This window comes from Cervus canadensis, chromosome 26, assembly GCF_019320065.1.
Source record: "Cervus canadensis isolate Bull #8, Minnesota chromosome 26, ASM1932006v1, whole genome shotgun sequence".
NCBI classification, from domain to species: Eukaryota; Metazoa; Chordata; class Mammalia; order Artiodactyla; family Cervidae; genus Cervus; species Cervus canadensis.
The window spans coordinates 15,115,298-15,138,151 of record NC_057411.1 but is presented as its reverse complement, the minus strand read 5'-3'; the positions used below and the strand labels follow the sequence as shown (position 1 = coordinate 15,138,151).

General features: G+C 36.4%; 1 protein-coding gene across 14 annotated transcripts in view; it reads right to left on the bottom strand.

Moving 5' to 3' along the window:
• The window catches only part of ADGRL3 (adhesion G protein-coupled receptor L3), a 709,244-nt gene that overhangs the window by 234,696 nt on the left and 451,694 nt on the right, over positions 1-22,854 (bottom strand). For all 14 annotated transcript variants that reach the window (XM_043447764.1, XM_043447769.1, XM_043447767.1 and 11 more), the window contains one exon: positions 22,212-22,292. In XM_043447764.1, the coding sequence (XP_043303699.1) occupies positions 22,212-22,292 (81 nt within the window). The remainder of the gene's footprint in view (positions 1-22,211; positions 22,293-22,854) is intronic.

The following is a 22,854-nucleotide window of genomic DNA, read 5'->3' as shown; positions in this document are numbered from 1 at the left end:
CATTTCTGTTTCCTTTTTATAGAACTAGGTTCAACATTTAAGTAATTTTAAACTACCATGAACCCACATAAAACAGCACTGATTTTTCAGAAACTTCACAAGGTTTCTTGGTTTTTAACTGGATACTTATCTTTACACATAATGAGATGGCCAAAGAGATTTATGAACACATTTCTTCCTCTTTGTCCCATGATATAATCCAGCAGGTGTAATTATTACTAATATGATCAAAATGTGGTTTACAAATAGCTACCACTTGGGGTCTGGGTAATGCAACCAATGATAATGAAAGTTTGATGAGAAACAAATGTTATCAACAGCAACAAACAAGACAGTTCTAAAGTTTATTCCTAACTGCATATAGTTCAGTTCAGTTCAGTTCAATCACTCAGTCATGTCCGACTCATCGCGACCCCATGAATCGCAGCACGCCAGGCCTCCCTGTCCATCACAAACTCCCGGAGTTTACTCAAACTCATGCCCATTGAGTCGGTGATGCCATCCAGACATCTCATACTCTGTCGTTCCCTTCTCCTCCTGCCCCCAATCCCTCCCAGCATCAGAGTCTTTTCCAGTGAGTCAACTCTTTGCATGAGGTGACCAAAGTACTGGAGTTTCAGCTTCAGCATCAGTCCTTCCAATGAACACCCAGGACTTATCCCCTTCAGGATGGACTGATTGGATCTCCTTGCAGTCCAAGGGACTCTCAAGAGTCTTCTCCAACACCACAGTTCAAAAGCATCAATTCTTCAGCACTCAGCTTTCTTCACAGTCCAACTCTCACATCCATACATGACCACTGGAAAAACCATAGCCTTGACCAGATGGACCTTTGTTGGCAAAGTAATGTCTCTGCTTTTTAATATGCTGTCTAGGTTGGTCATAACTTTCCTTCCAAGGAGTAAGCGTCTTTTAATTTCATGGCTGCAGTCACCATCTGCAGTGATTTTGGAGCCCAGAAAAATAAAGTCTGACACTGTTTCCGCTGTCTCCCCATCTATTTCCCATGAGGTGATGGGACTAGATGCCATGATCTTAGTTTTCTGAATGTTGAGTTTTAAGCCAACTTTTTCACTCTCCTCTTTCACTTTCATCAAGAGGCTTTTTAGTTCCTCTTCACTTTCTGCCATAAAGGTGGTGTCCATCTGCATATCTGAGGTTATTGATATTTCTCCCAGCAATCTTAATTCCAGCTTGTGCTTCCTCCAGCCCAGCATTTCTCTTGATGTACTCTGCATATAAGTTAAATAAGCAGGGTAACAATATACAGCCTTCACGTACTCCTTTTCCGATTTGGAACCAGTCTGTTGTTCCATGTCCAGTTCTGTTGCTTCCTGACCTGCATACAGGTTACTCAGGAGGCAGGTCAGGTGGTCCGTTATTCCCATCTCCTTCAGAATTTTCCAGTTTATTGTGATCCACACAGTCGAAGGCTTTGGCATAGTCAATGAAGAAATGGATATTTTTCTGGAACTCTCTTGCTTTTTCGATGATTCAGCAGATATTGGTAATTTGATGTCTGCTTCCTCTGCCTTTTCTAAAACCAGCTTGAACATCTGGAAGTTCTCGGTTAACGTATTGCTGAAGCCTGGCTTGGAGAATTTTGAGCATCACTTTGCTAGCATGTGAGATGAGTGCAATTGTGTGGTAGTTTGAGCATTCTTTGGGATTGCCTTTCTTAGGGATTGGAATGAAAACGGACCTTTCCCAGTCCTGTGGCCACTGCTGAGTTTTCCAAATTTGCTGGCATATTGAGTGCAGCACTTTCACAGCATCATCTTTTAGGATTTGAAATAGCTCAACTGGAATTCCATCACATCCACTAGCTTTGTTCGTAGTGATGCTTTCTAAGGCACACTTGACTTCACATTCCAGGATGTCTGGCTCTAGGTGAGTGATCACACCATTGTGATTATCTGGCTCATGAAGATCTTTTTTGTATAGTTCTTCTGTGTATTCTTTCCACCTCTTCTTAACATCTTCTGCTTCTGTTAGGTCCATACCATTTATGTCCTTTATTGAGTTCATTTTTGCATGAAATGTTTCCGTGGTATCTCTAATTTTCTTGAAGAGATCTCTAGTCTTTCCCATTCTGTTGTTTTCCTATATTTCTTTGCATTGATCGCTGAGGAAGGCTTTCTTATCTCTCCTTGCTATTCTCTGGAACTTTGCACTCAAATGGGAATGTCTTTCCTTTTCTCCTTTGCTTTTAGCTTCTCTTCGTTTCACAGCTATTTGTAAGGCCTCCTCAGACAACCATTTTGCCTTTTTGCATTTCTTTTCCATGGGAATGGTCTTGATCCCTGTCTCCTGTACATCCTGACAAATGGGATTCAGTTCACTTCATTTCACTTTAAAATAATTATTCAATACCATTCTTTCAAACTCCACGTCTGGGAGATTACTATTACCTGATAATAGTGTGTGATCTTTACTTCCTAGAAGGTTATCACAATTGTTTTTGTTTTTACATTGTTTCCTAAGAGACACTGGTAATTTACTACTTTTATTATATATTTTACTGACTATAAAAATGTGGTTACTGCTTGGAATTTTTTTTTTTTTTTGTGGGGGCGTTCTCAAGGCAAGAACACTGAAGCATATTAAAAAGCAGAGACATTGCTTTAGTGACAACGGTCCATATAGTCAAAGCTATGTTTTTTCCAGTGGTCATGTATGGATGTGAGAGTTGGACTATAAAGAAGGCTGAGGGCTGAAGAACTGATGTTTTTGAAATGTGGTGCTGGAGAAGACTCTTGAAAGTCCCTTGGACAGCAAAGAGATAAAACTGGTCAATTCTAAAGGAATTCAGTCCTGACTATTCATTGGAAGGACCGATGCTGAAGCTGAAGCTCCAGCACTGGCCACATGATGTGATGAGCTGATTCATTGGAAAAGGTCCTAATGCTGGGAAAGACTGAGGGCAAGAAGAGAAGGGAGCAATAGAGGATGAGATGATTGGATGGCATCACTGACTCAATGAACCTGAGTTTGAGCAAGCTCTGGGAGACAGTAAAGGAGAGGGAAGCCTGGCGCGCTGCAGTTCATGGGGTCACAAAGAGTCGGACACAACTTAGCCACTGAACACAACAACAGGCAACAACAACTGCTTGGAATCTTCTGCAGGATTCTGGCTCTAGCACTTAATAGCTGTATAACACTGGATGAGTTACTCCATCTTCTCTAAGCCTCAGCTTCTTTTTTCTATAAAGAGGATAAAGAGACTTATCTTCCCAAGTTTTCATAAGAATTAGAAATAACCTATGTGAAGCACCGAACACTGCACCAGGTTTAAAACTGCCATTCACTTGGTGGTGACCTTTCTTGTTCTTAAAAGATATTTCCTAAGTCTTAGATTTCAAATTTTCTTCTGTTATTCAGTACTACTACGATAGTTACAGTTGGATAGAAGCTGAGTAAAAGTCCTTTTAAATTACATGTTTATAAAGGCAAAGATTTTGCATGACAGAATAAATAAAAACCACTCACTAATTCTTTTCTTAATTGAGAAGACATCAAAAAGTTCCACAAAAATAAATTTGTTTCATGATAAATGCAGTCACTTAAAAATGAAATGTTAATGAGTACTATAATAAGCACTCATGAATAATATTTTTAATTCAAGGAAAAATATTAGCATAAGGAAGACATTTGTGTTTTACATGTCTCTTGATTTGAAATTATGGGTACTTCAGATTAACATAGTTTTAGAAATGCATAATGGCCTGAATATCACACATTCAAATTTGATTGGTAAAATGAAGAGAGACTATAACATTTCATGTCAGTAATCTAACATTGGCTATTCTAAAACATAGAATACAAAAAGGAAAAAAAAAATTCTAGTGCTTTTGATAAAAGAAAGAATGCACTTAAATTGTTTCCACTTAGCTTTAACAACTTTATGACTCCAAGATTTCAATTATTTGCATCGTATATATTATTCAACAGTGCATACAATAATGAGTTTACATAATTTGATGGGACCCTAATTATACAATATTTGTTCCTCAGAGAACATAGAATTTTGGAGCTTTAATCTAGCAAATATTTCTAGTTTAGAAGATGAAAAGATTAAGCCCCAAACTATTTGAAACATGAAAAAAGAATAAAATCAGTAAAAACTTTTAGTTCTCAAAAATGTATGTAATTTTTCATTAGACTGGGTATACGTCAACTTCTGTAAATAAATCTAATTATTGTCCCCAAATTGCCAGCAGTTTAATGGATCAAATTTAATAATGATTCTAATTATATTAGAGGGAAAAGAATGTTGCTTACATTTTAGAATTATTCCATTTTTTGCTAACTGAAAGCAATTTACATTTTGCTACCCTGTGGCCTAAAATAGATGCTATATCTTAAAATTTTCTGTTAAATTCCAGAAACATTTGTCAAATGGCTAGTTTTCAAGATAAGATTTGTAAATTTATAGTCTTTTCACTGTGATTATACACACCTTGAAAAACTTATAGTTAGATCACACCACAGGCTTCCACTATGTTGTTATTATAGATTACTATTGTGCTATTTTCTACCATGAACTATTTCATTAAATTTAAAAAAATTTTTCTATTTTTATTAGAACTAAATATCCTCCCGTTCTTTATCCTCGATGATATTTTTCAGTTATGTGAGACATCCTTCCAAAATACATGGTTTAAGTTTATAATTCTAAAGAAGAAATTCATAATCTTCTGCCACCTAGTTTCCTGTGTGAATGCTACCACTCATCACATTGAAAGCTGGAACTGGGTTGAAGAAAAGCAGGTCTGTATTGTTAATATATAGGAGGAAGCTTTTTTTTTGGCAGTTTCATCCTTTCAAACAGCCAAAGGCAATTGTAATATGGTTTTGGTACTAATGTAGATTCATCCTCATACCATACACTTCTGTTGTCAGTTTGTTAACAATTTCCTGTCTGTATCATTCATCTTGTTCTAATCTGAAAGGTCAAGGTCTAAAAGTGGCACTGATTATTTAATAGCCTTTGAGATTTCTCTGCCCGTGTACTGGATCCTACCGTCACCCCAGTCCTCAGTTTCTAAACGGACAGTGGTTGAGACATCTCTAAAAGAACTTTTTCACAGATAGTAATTTCAATCTGAAGATCTGGAGTCTTCATAACAACTGAAGCTCTCTCTAATCCTGAACTTGGAAACAGATATGGTGAAGCTCTGGCTGTATTTTCTTAAGTCCAAAGAAAAGGGCTGAAGGGTTCTGCAGATGCCAATAGGAACGTCAATTATGATAAAACAACAAAATGCTAGTTCTGGTTCTCTTATTTCCCTCAGCTTCTCTCTCAGAAACTGAAGCTTCTCTTTTCACGATCTCTTACTATCTCTCTTATACATATCATTTAGGTAGTGCCACTGCTGATTGGGCTTCCCTTATAGCTCTGTTGGTAACAAATCTGCCTGTAATGCAGGAGATCCTGGTTTGATTCCTGGGTTGGGAAGATCCGCTGGAGAAGGGATAGGCTACCCACTCCAGTATTCTCGGGCTTCCCTTGTGGCTCAACTGGTAAAGAATCTGCCTGCAATGCGGGAGACCCGGGTTGTATCCTAGGGTTGGGAAGATCCCCTGGAGAAGGAAAGGCTACCCACTCTAGTCTTCTTGCCTGGAGAATTCCATGGACTGTAGTCTATGGAGTCGCAAAGAAGTGGACACAACTGAGCAACTTTCACTTTCACTTTTCACTGCTGATTATGGTCCAGTGGAATTATTACTGTTGGGATTATTATTATTTTGTGCTAAAAATACATAGAATGAAAATTTACTCTCAATGAACATTTAGATGCACAGTACAGTATTGTTAGGGCTTCTCTGGTGCTTGTTGATAAATAATCAATCTGCCAATGCAGGAGACATGGGTTCAATCCCTGGGTTCAGAAGATCCCCCGGAGAAAGAACTGGCAACCCAGTCCAGTATTCTTCTCTGGGAAATCTTATGGACAGAGGAGTCTGGCCACAATCCATGGGGTTGCAAAGGAATCCGACATGACGTAGTGACCAAACAATAGTATTAATGATATGTACCTTGTATCATTGTAGATTTCTGGGGAAACTTTTGCTTTTTCCTAAGAGCATTATCCCTTCTTTACCAAAATTAAATAAAAGTTCATAAGTAAATGATAGAACTGTATTATTGTTTTAAATAGATATGCACATTAATATATGCAATTGTACATCACATGTGATTCACATTTACCCTCTTCTCAAATTTCATAAATATAAACAAGACATCTTATATTCTAAAATCCCAAGAGGATATCAAATGAATACTATGTGTTTAAAAAAGGAGATGGTATTGGGAGAAGGAAATTTACAGTAAAAGTGACATGAATGGATCATTCATTTGTATGGCCACTAATTCTGTAGGGTAACTGTTCATAAATTAAATGCCTGACATTCAGTAATAGATGATGATATCTGACATAATGAAGCTATAATGAAGGTGTTCACACACTGCTTGACTATTAAGTGCCCATTTATTGTCCCTGCTCCAGGTGTGATAGTGATAGGTTATACAAATCATCCAGGAGAAATGTCAAAATAGGCTCATTTGCAGATAAAGCACCGCACATGTTTATTAATATAGCAGCTTGTCTTAGAACTGGTCCATCTGCTCATTCAAAACAAATCTTTTCCTGTAAGTATTTTGATGTTAAGAGCATGACCAGTAGTTAATAGTTTTAAGGTAATAGAAATGGAAAGGGAAGAGGAGAAAAAGGAAAACAGTTGGAACTTCAATACAATATTATCCTCTTTCTTTCACCTTAGGTACATCTAACAGAAGAGGTGGCGAGGTGGCTTTTAATGCGGCATTTGCCTTAAATTAGTGCTGCCTGAGCATCGGCCATCGAAAATGGTCCAGGCTCCAGCTGCTGCTGGGGCCAGGTGGGAAATGGCAAATTTCACCAATGTTTTTAAAATACACATTTCAGTAAAATGCAAAATGAAGTACTCAATTAAGAAACTCTCCAGAGCATTAATTCATATACATTTAAACTTACCAGAAAATACTTTAGCTTTTATAAAGAAAAATAATACCACATATTTTGGGGAGGGTGTTAAAAATCTGAGCATTTGCTTCTAAAAACTCTTCTTCTGTAAGATATCAACATCACCTTTTTATATAACAGAGAAAAACGACACAAAATTTGAATGTTTATTCCACCACCACCGCCCCCCTTTTTTTTTAAGAAATCAGAAGTACAAGGCTAAGATATTTTCCAGCTGGTATTCCAGGTTTTATGTGCTTGCAGTGCAGCCTCTATGTTCTGTGCTTCATCTTCAAGAATGGCTTTATCTAACAAAAAAGGAAACCAGTGTGCCCTGAGGCGCCCCTCTCAAATGAACACACACATTGCAAATGAAGGAGTACAATTGTTCAAAAGAGTGAAACAAAGGAAAGGCATGGGCCATTTGATGACCAGAGATGGTTTTCACTCTGGAGCCCTGCCCTCATTTATTCATTCATTAAAACCTAAATAAAATCTGGCAGGCATGCCTTTCAGGTTCCAGGAAAGAACTTTATCAGACTCAGTATCCCATAAATCCACTGGTCATACTCTTCTAAATAAATTACATCTTGGGATAACTAACCACCCTGTGACCAAAGGGCCAATTCAATTACTTGTAAAAGGTTAAAGGTTTCAGACACCCCTGAAATTATTTTTCGTATCTCCCGTGGACTGAAAGGAAACAAGTTCCAATCACATTTCATTTTGCATATATATTCAAAGAATTAATAATAGGTGATCTTTAGTTTGAACATGAATTTCCCTTGTCTTCCAGGACATTATCAATATTCACCCAAATTATCCAAATTAGAAATCAAGGAATTACATATTTTTTCTCTCTAATATATCCAAAAACTCACCATGACCTATTATAACTTTAACTGCAGAGTCTATGAATCCATCATGTCTTCTATATTCCCAAAGTTACTGTCTTTAAGTTTACACTCCCAAGAATCCTTTCTTGAAATAGCTGACTAATTTTCTTTATTCCCAATCCATTCTAAGCAAAGTAGTCAAAATTTCTATGCAGAATAGTGGTATTAATGCCTACCATGAACGTGTGCTAGGTTGCTTCACTGTGTCTGACTCTTTGCAACCCCATGGACTGTAGCCTGCCAGTCTCCTCTGTCCATGGGATTCTCCAGGCAATATGAATACTGGAGTAGGTTGTCATTTCCTCCTCCAAGGGATCTTCCCCACCCAGGGATGGAACTTCATATCTTAAATCTCCTGTATTGGCAGGTGGGATCTTTACCATTAGTGCCACCTGGGAAGCCTTCTATACCCAGAGTAATTTTTAGTTTCTATAGGATACACTGAATTGCTAGCATTAATACCCAAAGATCTGCTATAATCCCTCATGCTAGCTTCTGCCTTTTCATTTCATATCAGATCAGTTATGGACACTGAAGGCTTTCCCAGTTCCAGAGGCAATGCAGACCAACCTGACCAATAGGTTAACAATCTAGTAATCACCAGCCGAGAATCTAAAGCTGTTCTTGCTTTAACAGGGTCAATATTCAGTGTACCCAGCCTGGGCTTGGCAAATACAGTGTTTTCACGGGTTATCTGTTATCAGTTAATGTCCTTCTTCCCTCCAGGGACTATAACTTCCATGCATTTCTGGAATCCAGGCATGTGTTCCCTCAGGTTCCACTTCTAAAGGGCTCAACAGTTAGCCCTACAGCCAGTTTCCAAATTTTTCTCCACTTCTGGATCAGAGAAGTCACACATTACCCAAAGGCCAATAAGGTGAAAAATGGAGTGGGAAGTAGGAAAGAGAATCTTAAAAAAAAAAAAAAAAAAAAAAAATCAAGTGGCAGGAGGGAATTCTCTAAATGAAATTCAAATAAGGGTCACAACAATATGATTGGATTCTATGCCATTTTCCACACCGGATCTAGAGTCATGTTTTTTTTTTTTTTTTTTAATCAAAACCAGATTATGCAGAATTCTGTGTAAAAATTACTCAGGGATCCTTAAAGATCTTAATATAAAACCCAAACTCCTTTCATGGCCTACAAGGCTGACAGCGATTCTTTGCTTGAACAAACTTTAATTATAGACTCCTGAACCTTCTTTCAGGTCCTTCTGTGCACTTGTAAAATCCAGTTTTAACAATGACCCTGCTAAATTAGTTTAATTAGAACCCCACCCTTAGTATCTGATTGCCTTCCATAACTGATCATATTCCTCATCTCCACCATTGGACCTCATCAGATCCGTCTTCAGCTAGGATCCTATGAAGTTGGTTTCAGGATTACCTTCACCTCTGATGTTTCATCTTAGTAATTTTCCATCCACTGATCCCTGCTCTGTTCCTTGGCTATAAATTCTCACTAGTTCATGCTGTATTTGAAGAGGAGGCCTCTTCTATTCCAGAGTCTTTATTCTACTGCAATAGTTCTAAAAAAGAAACTTTTAAACCACTTTACTGTCCAGCTCTGGTTTTTCCTTGAAAAAGTCCTATATAGTCTGAGTCCTGACTAAATGCATTGCCTATACCCTCAGTTCTCCCTCTATGTTCAGAACTAATCACATCCACGTATTTGTTAATTATTTTGTTCATTTACTGTGTCTTTCACTGTCTAGAGTGTAAGTTTCATGAGAACAGAAGTGGGGACAGGCCTTTAAACTGCACAGTCCCAGGAGAGCCTGGCACATGTGAAGCTCTAATCAGTATTTGCTTAGTAAAACCATGAAATAACACCATGACTTGTCTATGTCAGGGGCTTTGATTACACTATCCTGCAACCTTAATCATGGCTAACTCATTTTCATTCTGATCTCACAGTTCAGCTCAATATTTATCTCCCTAGAACTGTTTTCATTGATCATCCACTTAGATACCTTCTTTATACTTCTAATCATAACCTATTCATAACCTTGGTTGTTGAATCTATATTTATATATTGGTGACTTCCTCCGCTACCAGGTTAAGCCCAGGTTTTCTCTCCTGTATATCACTGTATTGCCCATCTCCTGTACAGTGTTCGGCACATAATAATTATTCCCTATAGTATAGTTATTGCAAAATTAATTTGACTTAAATTCAATGATATTAACTCAAAAAGGATTTGAGAGGAGACCATTTGCCATTTTACTCAAGGAACACATGGCCCAGAGTGACGACTACAAGAGCTATGTCTCCTTGGTTCCATGTCTTCTCACACCATTATCACAAAAATACCTCCACTTCCAAGAGAAAATTGAGGTATTTTTATTCACATTTTCTGACATCCAACTCACTGTTGGATAAACCATATTTTATAGGTAATTTTGAGGATATCTCAAGGTGGGTTCTGTGGGTTTTTTCTAGTCTTAACCTATAAGCGCAGAAGCTAACCTATTCCTAAGATGTAACAGCACAGAATATTAAATAAAAATCAGTCTTTCAGGAAAGGACAAAAAAGCTGAAGTATAGCTTTATTGTCTGATACATTTTTGAGATTTTAAATGTACAAAAATTCACAGGGTAAACATTGATATTTTTAACGTGAAAATTTCATAGATAAGCCAATAGGATTTAAGGAGTATTAAAACATTGTAAACCCTCTTGAGGACTTATATTCTTGATCTTAGTGTGTATGAGGTATAATGAGATTTAGACTAAAGCAATAAAGCACTGGTGCTAAATTATATTAATATCTGTACAGTCACCTATAGTGTATGAGGCACTTTCACATATAGTATCATATTTGGTGTTTGATACTTAAAAAATCTTGGGAAAGAGTTTGTTGATGTTGTCATTGAATTTGTCCATGATCATATATAGTTAGCAAACTAAGGTTTGTTATTATTGTTTAATCACTAAGTCATGTCCAACACTTTGCAACACCATGGACTATAGCATGCCAGGATCCTCTGAACTCAATCATCTCCAGAGTGTGCTCAAATTCATGTCCATTGAGTCGGTGATGTTATCTAACCATCATATCCTCTGCCATCCCCTTCTCCTTTTGCCTTCAATCTTTCCCTGCATCAGGATCTTTTCCAATAAGTCCACGCTTTGCATTAGGTGGCCAAATTATTGGAGCTTCAGCATAAGTACGTCCAATGACTATTCAGGGTTGATTTCCTTTAGGATTGACTGGTTTGATCTCCTTGCAGTCCAAGGGGCTCTCAAGAGTCTTCTGGAGCACCACAGTTTGAAAGCATCAATTCTGTGCTCAGCCTACTTCATGGTCCAAATCTCACAACCCTACATGACTACTGGAAAAACCATAGCTTTGACTATAAGAACCTTCGACAACAAAGAAGTGTCTCTGCTTTTTAATATGCTGCCTAGGTTGGTCATAGCTTTTCTTCAGGGAGCAAGCATCTTTTATTTTATTTTTATTTTTTTGCATCTTTTAATTTCATGGCTGCAGTCAAAGTTCCCAGTGATTTTGGAGCCCAAGAAAAGAAAATCTGTCACTGCTTCTATCTTTTCCCCTTCTATTTGCCATGAAGTGATGGGAACAGATGCCATGATTTTAGTTTTTTGAATGTTGAGTTTTAAGCCAGGTTTTTCACTCTCCTTTTTCACTCTCATCAAGAGGCTCCTTAGTTCCACTTCACTTTCTGCCATTAGAGTGGTATCATCTGTATATCTAAAGTTGTTGATATTTCTTTCAATAATCTTGATTCAAGTTTGTGATTCACTAAGTCTGGCATTTTGCACGAAGTACTTTGCATATGAGTTAAATAAGCAGGGAGACAATATACAGCCTTGACGAACTCCTTTCCTAACATTGAATCAGTCAGTTGCTCAATGTCCGGTTCTAACTGTTGTTTCTTGATCTGCACACAGGTTTCTCAGGAGACAGGTAAGGTCGTCTGGTACTCCCATCTCTTTAAAAATTTCCTACAGTTTGTTGTATTCCACACAGTCAGAGGTTTTAGCATAGTCAGTGTTGCAGAAGTAGATTTTTTTTTCCGGAGTCTCCTTTGATTTCTCCACTATCTCTGATTCCTCTGCCTCTTCAAAATCCAGCTTGTGCATCTGGTAGTTCTCAGTTCACGTACTGCTAAAGCTGAGCTTGAAGGATTTTGAGCCTAACATAAACTAAGGTTATCATGATTAAATACAAAACTTAGAATTGGAGCTGCATAATTTCATAATATTCCACCCAGAAAAACCTGATGCCAAACAACAGGACTAACTGCTCCAGTGAGGGAATTTTTTTTTTTTTTTTGCTGGCCTCTGAAGAACTGGAAATAATTGCTGGACCCAAAGCTATAATTAGCTAAGAGAAAAGTGTTTCTCAGCACTGAGAGTGCCAAGTGCCTCTTAGTGTAAAGGCAATGCTGCTTTTGCGTGTCATGGGATTAATAATACCCAAAGTCGATACTTCCCATACATAAATGTTTTAGAACTAAGAAAACATGATCCTCACTCTCCTCATTCCTATGATATACACGATGTATCTGTGACAGCCTCACCTACTACCATCCAGATATAAAATATGAACCTGGATTAAAAAAAAAAAAAAAGATGAACCTGGAGAAAAGAGATTTTATCACATCACAGGCAGCTGACTGTAAAAGTAGAAGGTATTTTAAAGTTTAAAGATTTACTATACATTTTATCCTTATAATACCAATCTTCTAAATCTATTGTCAAGAATTATTTTTAGAGATGGTACTTCTGAGTGGCATATGTGTGTGTATGCATGCATTCTGGGGGTACACCAAAAAAATGAGAACCTTGCAGCTGTGAGTATTTAGCAGGTAGGGATGCAGGTGACTGCTATATTTGGAGTTCAAGCCAATTGCTTCTTCCCCATCCCAGGCTTTGGTGGTGGTGGCTAATACACCTGATAGCTGTTTGCTCCTGGCAGCACAATTATTTTGAGTATAGACATATAACATTATTTTTTAGTGATTACATAAATAAACCATTTTGGGGAGAGAATACTGGGAAACACAGTATTAGACACTCCTTTTGTAAGCAAAAAGTAACACATTTTATGAAGAGTAGAAGGTAACAAGGATGGCAACAGAACAAAACATTCTATTTATAGAAAAAAAAAAGCAACACACACACACAAATTGTTTCTCATTGGGCAGTAGTACATAAGTGTCTGAACTGCTTGTATCATATTGTGTTCTTGAGATGAGTACTGAGAGTGGTGAATTAAAAAAAAAAATACTCTACTATGGATGGTCAGACTCCTGTTGCTTGCTTATAGTATTTTATTACTAAATAGTTGCGATAGTATGTCGTTTTACAAATGAAAAACTGTCGTACCAGACTGTAGATGCCTCAGTGTGAATCTCAGCTCCAATACTTAATACTTGTCTGACATTTGTGAAGTTAAAGAAATTCTCTGTGTCTCAGTTTTTTCATTCCTAAAGTTACAACAATAATACTATCTGATTCATTGGATTTGGGAAATTATTGAAGTACTAATCCATGTCAAGTGCTTAGAATAGAGCTTGCCACAAACACTAAGTATAAATATCAAGTGTTCATACCAAGTCAACTCAAAAAAAGTAGTATCTACTGGAACATCCTGGCGAATACTATGAGAAGCTGTCTTTGAGAATTGGAAGGAAGGGGATCATATGGATAATTTTTAGGTGATCTTATGCTTAAGGTTAATTTGTATAATCAATGTTAGCTATTATTATTAATGACTAGTAATACCTCACTGTAAAGTTATGACATCTGGAAAACATTAAATATTTTTTTTCTGAACAAAATAAAGCAGTTCTACTCTCATGTATCTTAATGAGACTAAAACCAAAAGAAGACAAAGAGAAGTAAGTACTCGAACCTGTGGTGGCATTCTCAGGAGAGCTGGGCCATGGAGCAATCTTAAGAGGGTGAGCAGAGAGCCAGGGGTGGTTGGGAGGTGTGGGGAAGTGTGAAGTTTAGCGAACTGAACCATGGTCATAGCTTCTTAGAGATATCCTAATACCATAGACTTTTCCTTGGCTTGAACAATAGCTCCAGTGGAGGAATCATCATATTCAAGTCAAGGACCATTATCACTGGACCTACCATTAGGCTCACCAAATCTGAAGGAAAATGTACATATCACAACAGTATCAAGCTTCTGTCTTCACTTAATACCCCTTGGATACTAAGAATATTATTTAATCAAACCAATGGGGAAGGAGAGTTCAAACAAGCTCTCTTCTCAATCAGGCTCATGGAGAGAACACCAAGATAAGCTAACTAGGAGCCTAACGAGGTAACCTACCTGATCACACTCTTCTCTGGATAATTATTCACAACACATAAATCATCTTCCACAAGGGGGCTGCAGGAGTATACTAAATTATTTCAAATGATAAATATTGACTTTTCAACAATAATTTATACTTTGAAAGTAGATTACAATTTACAAAATCATCCTACTTATTCCTAAAGATATTGGGAAAAAAGTACATTTTACCATTGAGTTAGAATTTAACTTCAATTAAATTCAGCCCAAATTCAATTATTAATTTATTGTATTATAGTTGTATGCTTGATGCTAGAAATAGAATGATGATGACCAATAAGCCTGGCTGAAAAGTGACAGGATCCTTGTAAGACTAAAGGAGACAATGTGTATAAAATATTTTTTCTTGTGTCTGAATAAGATACATACTTAATGAAAGGGAGTGGTGTTTACCATTAATAATAACAAGCTATATACTCTCTGTATCTATTTTATATGTGTTCACAGTATACTTTAAACACAACATAAAAAGCTTGGCATTTGCAACAGTTGGAAGTTTATCCAACATGGTCAAAGTACTCCATTATATGCAAGTTTAATTTTTATTACCTTAGGTTAAGGGTGGATAAAGCTTGGAAATTATGTTTCACCATATAATATTTGTTAACCAAATAAATTAGAAAAACATAATCATAGCACAGTAAAGAAGCCTGGAGACTCCTCAGTAAGAATGCCAGATGTGTTGATCTTATTTTATTTTAATCAGTATCAAATGTTTTTATATTTCACTAAATAATATTGTGTGTTAACTAATGTCTCAAATTTGTGGTTCTATATCTTTGGCTATAGTCTGTTTTTGATATATATGCACCACACAGAACCATCTGCTTATTTTGAGCTGAAAAAATATTTTCTGTGTGTGGATTTGCTGAATGTAATTCAGTTTGGAAGTGAAACTTAATGCCTGGCATTATTCTATTCATTGATTATCTGCCAATGGAACCATGTTTACATTACTAATTTTATTACAGAAAAAGAAGCTTAAAAATGTATAAATTGGTATTGAGTACTGAGTATTAGGCTTATGCAACACATCCTTTAGTATTGAGTATTGAGTATTACTAGACTTCTGCAACATCCCCTTTGGAGCTTCACTGTGGCTTAGATGGTAAAGAATCTGCCTGCAAGGCAGGAGGATCCAGGTTCTATCTCTGGGTTGGGAAGATCCCCTGGAGAAGAGAACGACAATCCACTCCAGTATTCTTGCCTGGAGAATCCCATGTACAGAGGAGCTTGAAGGGCTACAATCTAAGGGGTTGCAGAGTCGGACAGGACTGTTCACGTCACATTAGGCTTATGATCAAATACAAGAACATACCTAAAGGAAGATTATACATAATACTATATAAAATATAACAATGTTTTTGCCAGCTTTATTACTACTGTCTCATCATATTGGAAGGCAGAAAGTATCTGGGAACAGTCAAATTTTTCTGCAGCATAATATTAAAAATATCACCATTAGTTACATACAGGGAAGACATTTTTCAGAAATTAATGTCTTTCCTTGGTTATTGACAGAACTTATCTGAATTGAATTTCTAATGATGTTGTGAAGAATTTATAGGAAGGGTTCTATCATTAACTGCTAAGGCTGTCAGCCAATTTTATAGAAAAAACAATGAAACCAAACCAAACAATAACACAACAGTTTCAAATGAAGTTCATTTCAGTCGCTCAGTCGTGTCCGACTCTTTGCGACCCCATGAACCGCAGTACACCAGGCCTCCCTGTCCATCACCAACTCCCAGAGTCCACCCAAACCCATGTCCATTGTGTTGTTGATGCCATCCAACCATCTCATCCTCTGTTGTCCCCTTCTCCTGAAGAGGGTGCCTCAACTGGTATAGTTGAATCTCAGTATTCACCTCTGCTTAGGATTCTGATTCAGCTCCCCAAATAAACTCCCTCCTAAACACTGAGAGATTGAGTGATTCTGCCTGTGACAGATCTGATTCTGGTGCAGAGTATTTTGTGAATAGTTAGGAAGCAAAATAAAGGTTAGGGAGAAAGGATCCTTGGTGAGGACACATGACCTTCAGAACTGCAACTTCTATTGAGCCCTGCTAAGAATTCCCTTGCCCTTATTTACAAATCTGCTACAAAATTACCAAAGTAGACTTTCATTTCCAATTGTAATACATAAAATTGGGAAATATGTCTGAAAAGCATAGAGAACTTATATGCATAAGAAATATATAATCAACCCTATTAAATTAAGTACAAATTGTAACAAACATTTTAATAATGAAGGGCTTAAAAATAATAAGGCTTCTAGATAAAGCTATTTCTTTTTAAGTCCTGATTAATGAGATGTGTGGCGAGAAAAATTACTACAATGGTGAATGCTGATTCAGGATCTTATTTTTATTAAGTAGTTTATAGTGAGGGCTGTGACTATTTTTCTATTTATAGTGGCAGCTCTGGTTAACTATCTTGTAATGTATTGTGACATTAATGCACTAGTAAACCATTGGAATTTACACCCCTGTGCAGTAATAAAATCTGTAAATTGAAGAATGCATATATAATCATCACAGGCATAAATTATGTGACCAAATGCCATGTATGATCACATTAGATTTAAGGAACAGCATCTCTCAAATTTACTCATCAGTGGGTAAGTGCTACTGAATTTATATACATCAGCTACTTTGAAATAATAAATTTCAACATTTATTCAAGGCTATTTGGTAACGTGCTACTACATTTTTCACATGGTTACAATGAGCATGTTGGTTACAGAATACACATTATCAAAGAAGAAATATATTAGAAAAACAAATGCATTAATTTTAAAAGACATTTTTTTCCCCCTAAAAATGAGAGCAAAAGTGAAAGAAGTCAAGAAAACTGAAAGGAGGTATTATGGTGACATGTAGATTAAAACTGGAATGATTCATATGTTATATAAAATTTAAGAGCATGAAAAATAAATGAAAATGTAATAGATACATATATTTGAAAACAATTATGTAATTATTTTTTAAAAATATCAGTTTAAAAATAATTCCAAGATTACCAATAATTAGTTCACTATCTCAAATTCTAAAAGGAAAATAACTATTAAAAAAAATAGTAGCAAGTAATACAAAACCTTTGGGGTGAGAATAGAATAAAATGGCAAAATATCAGAAGCAATCTGACACATAATTGTATGTTGGATAAATGACACTTTGTATTAAAAAGTCCCCTGGGAAAACATTGGTAAGTATATTGTTATTACTGTTGTTCATTTGTTAAGTTGTGTCCTGCTCTTTGTGACCCCATGGACTTCAGCACACCAGGCTTCTCTGACTTCCATTATCTTCCTGGAGTTTGCTCAAATACTTATCCATTGAGTCAGTGATGCTAACTAATCTCATCCTCTGCCGCTCCCATCTTTTGCTTTCATTCATTTCAAGTATTAGGGTCTTTTCCAATGAGCTGGCTCTTCACCTCAAGTGGTCAAAGTATTGGCGCTTCAGCTTCAGAAACAGTCCTTCAAATGAATATTCAGGGTTGATTCCTTTAGGATTGACTGGTGTGATCTCTTTGCAGTCCATAGGACTCTCAAGGGTCTTTTCCAGTATCACATTTTGAAAGGATCAGTTCTTCGGTACTCAGCCTACTTTATGGCCTAACTCTCACATCTGTCCATGACTACTGGAAAAATCATAGCCTTGACTATATGGACCTTTGTGGGCAAAGTGATGTCTCTGTTTTTTAATGTGCTGCCTAGCTTTGTCACAGCTTTCTTTCCTGCATTCTAAATATTATTTTTTATTGCTTTTTTGATGTAAAAAACTTAAGTATGACATTCTATGAAAATATAGTCAAGTCTGTAAAATACTCAAGGAATTAATATGAATATAGCAAGAATTCCTAAAACATGAACATCCATGTACATTAGTGGAAACTGGTATAGGAAGAGAGAGAAAGTATACAGTGAACTGTAAATTAGTGGGGGGGGGATGGATATCAAGCTCTCATAGTCTTAACATGTATAAAATTATGGAAGAAAAGTAGAAAAAGAAAAGCTAAAATAGCTTGTGTGGTTTTTCAGGTAGTTAAAGTATATTACTATATAATCTAACAAAAATTATTAGAGATAAAATTCCAAAATAAAGAACTTAATTTATCTTACTGCATATATTCAAATAAAAATCTATAACATGCATGAGAGCTCTCTCTATATATAAAGATAATTTATAGGTCATTTGTGTCATTTGACTTCATAAAAACATCAAAAATATACAGTGTAATTAAAAATAGTAAATGATGATAAATGAGGAGTGATAGTTGAAAGGAAATATTTTTGGTTCCAAAGTAATGATATTGCCTACTCTATGCTATTTCCAATATTTGTTTTTAAATTAAATATTAGATAGTTTTAATAATAAAAAAACAAGATCATTTGTACTACAATTTTGGTGATTTACACAAACCTCTTTATCTAATTAAATGTTCATTTAAAAAAGGTTCAGAACTATAACACACGAGCTAATAACTATAGCTGTAATTGTATTAATCAGAGTAGTTTAACAGGGTCTTGGGCATATAGAAGAAAGATTTGAGAACTACAAGTTATCAGGACAATCCTTCTAAGGTAGAGAGAACAATTTGAGGTGACTCAAACTGTAACAAATAAAACTACCTCCAATGCAGGAGACCCGAGTTTGATCCCTGGGTTGGGAAGATCCTCTGGAGAAGGGAATGGCCACCCACTCCAGTATTCTTGCCTGGAGAATTCCATGAACAGAGAAGCCAGGTGGGTTGCAGCCCAGGGGGTCACAAAAAGTTGGACATGACTGAGGGACCAACATTTCTACTTTTTCATAAAGCAGGGAAACTGTTGGATTCTGGTAATTCATTCTTCACCAGGTCAGTATCATCACTACTTTTACTAAGATGATGCCACTTTAAAGTGAAGCTCTTAATAATGCCAACTACCTCTTCAGAGTCTAGTTTATGTCAAATTATTTGCCAGGAGCTTGACACTAACTATTTCACTTAATCATCCTTATAAACTTGCCAGGGTTGCATTACTATCCTTGTGTTACAGATGACAGACAGAAGCTGCTTAAGGTCATGCAGGTCTGCCTGGCCTCAAGGTCAAATTTCTTCCCATATGCCACAACAGCAAACCCAAAAGTACCTACTAATAGCCACAATTTATCTAGAGCTTATCAAATGCCAGACTCTAATCTAGATTATCCCTAATCCTCACAAAGACACTGTTGAGTTCTTATTTCTGTCTTCTGTGTAGCAGTTGAGGAATTAAAGACAAGAAAGGTCTAGAAATCCAAAGTTTAAAATTACTGTCTCTAAATCCCTTTATTTTATCACTCAATTTTTGTCAAATTTTATTCTAAACTTATTTTATTCTATCTGCCTAGCTTGTAGGTTGCTTGTATGTGTGGTAAGTCGCTTCGGTCATGTCCAACTTTGCAACCCTATGGATCATAGCCTGCCAGACTCCTCTGTCCATGGGATTCTCCAGGCAAGAATACTCTAGGTTGACATGGCCCGAATTCCTCTCCTTCTTCTATCCACACTCTTTCAGATTGTGGTTCCTTCTTCAAGAGATGCAGTCTATATCTGAAGTCTGGGGATGATTATGTGACTGACTTGGGCCAACTGGACATAACAAACGTGGCAGAAGCAGAGTCTTGAACAACACCTGAGCTTTGGGACTTTCCTACTTACTGCTGGGAGTCCTGTCACGATGGGAATGATCCGGTGCCAGCCTCCTAGAAGATGAGAGTCATGTGGCTACCACCCAGAGGATATCAAAGAAAGAAAGTGAGGTCGCTCAGTTGTGTCTGACTCTTTGCAGCCTACCGGGCTCCTCCGTCCATGGGGTTTTCCAGGCAGGAGTACTGGAGTTGGTTGCCATTTCCTTCTCCAGTGTGTCTTCCCAGGGATCAAACCTGGGTCTCCCCGTTGCAGTAGATGCTTGACCGTCTGAGCCACCAGGGAAGGCCCAAGATGGCATCAGGCTGGCTACCAAACCTGAAAGTGAGTTTCCTCCCCTGCAAAACCGACCAGACTGCTAAGTACTAAACAGCCAGGCTCAGTCAAGTCAGTACACATGCAATGCAAACAACTCTGAGAACTATAAAAAATGCTTCTTGACTTAAGCCACTAAATTCTGGAGTGGATTATTATACTACTCTACTCATGACTATACAGTACTCTTCCCAAATTATACTGGGACTATGTATGAAGAACTGAATTAAAGTCACTAACTTGCATAAGTAGGCCTCCACCTCTGCTGGAAATGACATTCTACTAAGAATTAGCAAGGTTAAAACAAGGCATCTATTCATAATTCACATTTCCCTCATGAGGAGAAATCACATTATAAGCATTCAGGTAATTAATCAGTATAGAAATCTTAGAGGTATTTCTGCTCCTTCCCTTGTATCTGCTCAATCAATGCTATGTCTCTTCAAAATACTTCTCAGACCCTACCACTGCCACCAATACACTGTTAATTTCCCATTCATATTTTACCTGGATTACTGAATCAGCCTCTCTCTGTCAATCTTGCATCATCTACACTGACAGTGATATTTTTCTGATATCAAGAACTGATAATGTTATAATGTAACACCCCACTAACTTAATTAAAAATATTTGATGACTTTCTTTTTCCAGGATAAAAGACAAACTACTTGGCATATGACACAGAATCCTTTACAGTCTTTCCAGTTTCTTCCTCTAAAACTGCGTCCATTTTACTGTGCGCCTAGCATATTTCCTTAAAAAATCACAACCTTTACAAACCCATATTTTGGTACATTCTGTGTCCTCTTTGTGAAATCTCTTATTATTCCTGCTCAGCTTACTTCTTGAAAAAAATGAGGTTGCATCCTTCATGATATAGATAGTCAGATTCAGAAATCATTGTATGACTTCCCATTATGTGCCAAGCACAGAGCAGTGGTTGGAGGAGAAATAATAATTATGACACTTTTGCCCTGAAGGACCTTACAAAATAGAAAGGGAAACATTCAGCCTGAGAAACTAAAATGCAATGTACTTTAGGTACAATAGCTGAGGCAGGCACAGAGCACAGAGGCATGCACTTAGCTTCCGCCTAACACATAGTCAGCAAAGGCTTAACAGGAAGTGAAGATAGAGCAGGGCATTGAAACACTGGTAGAAACTTAACAGGCAGAAAAGAAAGAAATAAGAGACTCCTAGCAGAGGAGACATAAAAGACAGATCTAATGATTTTTATTGCATATTATTGAAGGTATAAGAAAATATACTATATTACTTTAAGTAAAAAAAATTAACCTTAGGATATTTGGTATTTATGAAATTAAAAGTTGTGTCTACTATTACATCAGATTAAACATTATAGAACATTAAAATTTGTTAACAATCCTTTAAAAGTAGAAAGATAAATTCTGTAGATGAGATAAATGTTGCTTTTAATTTGTTTTGTATGACTAGTTATTTTTAAAAACCTTTAAACACATGGCATCAATTTAAATTTACAATTTCAATTTATACAGTTTAAAAATAAATTTTATTAATACTAAAATGAGTTTTTAAAAGATAATAGAACTAAGATGTCAGTTTGCAAGGAAATAAATTTGTCAATGTAACTTAGTTTAAGACATCTTAATTTACTAAAAAAAAAAAAAAGATAGTAGAAGAGGAAAGTTTCAATAAAAAAGGTAATGATTATATGATAATCTTTAAATCTAGGTTGTTTTTCAATTAGTCCTTCACTATGGAGCTACCTTTCTTATTTGGTTAACAAGCATTTCTCAAAACAATATTTCACATCTTATTTTATAAATAAGACTTACTCTCTGTTATCATATTCCTTACAAACCATTTTCCTCCTTTTTTTTTAAACAAGCACTGCCCTGTAACATACATATTTACCATCATCTTTAATTAATTGTCTTCATCAAAGAATGAATAGAATTTCTTTTTCTTTAAAAAAAAAGAAAAGAATACAACAACTCACCTCTAACAGGGGGTCTTTCCAGGTCAGAGTCAAGGTGAATTGGTGGAGAGATGTATGATACCTGTCCATGATGTGCCTGTCCTGTGGACCCAAAAATAAACATTAAGATATTATAATTATGTCTTTATACCTTTTGGTTAGTTTTATGATTTCACACATCTCTCTGCACACTGAATTCATAGCCTTATAGAATACAAACATTATGTGTCATCCAAACATCAACTAATTAAAACAGTCCTTAAGCTAATTTTATTGTTGCTGTTTAGTTGCTAAGGAATGTCCGACTCTCTTGTGACGCCATGGACTCAACCACACCAGGCTCCTTTCTCCATGGGATTTCCCAGGCAAGAATATAGGAGTGGGTTGCCATTTCCTTCTCCAATTTCATTCTTGTTGCTTTTAAATCATGTTTATTGTGAAATGACACTTTGAAAAACACCATTAAAGTCATTGGCAAGAAAAATGAAATATAAAAACTAAAAACAAAGACATACAAAATACAGTCCCCATTTTTCATTTCTAAAGAGACATTAAATACTCTGTTTGCTTTAAATGTTTCTAAACATTGGCTTTTAATTTTTGCACTTATTTCAAGGCAGATCAGTAACAAACAATCTCCAGACAGGCATCCATGTCTTTCCAT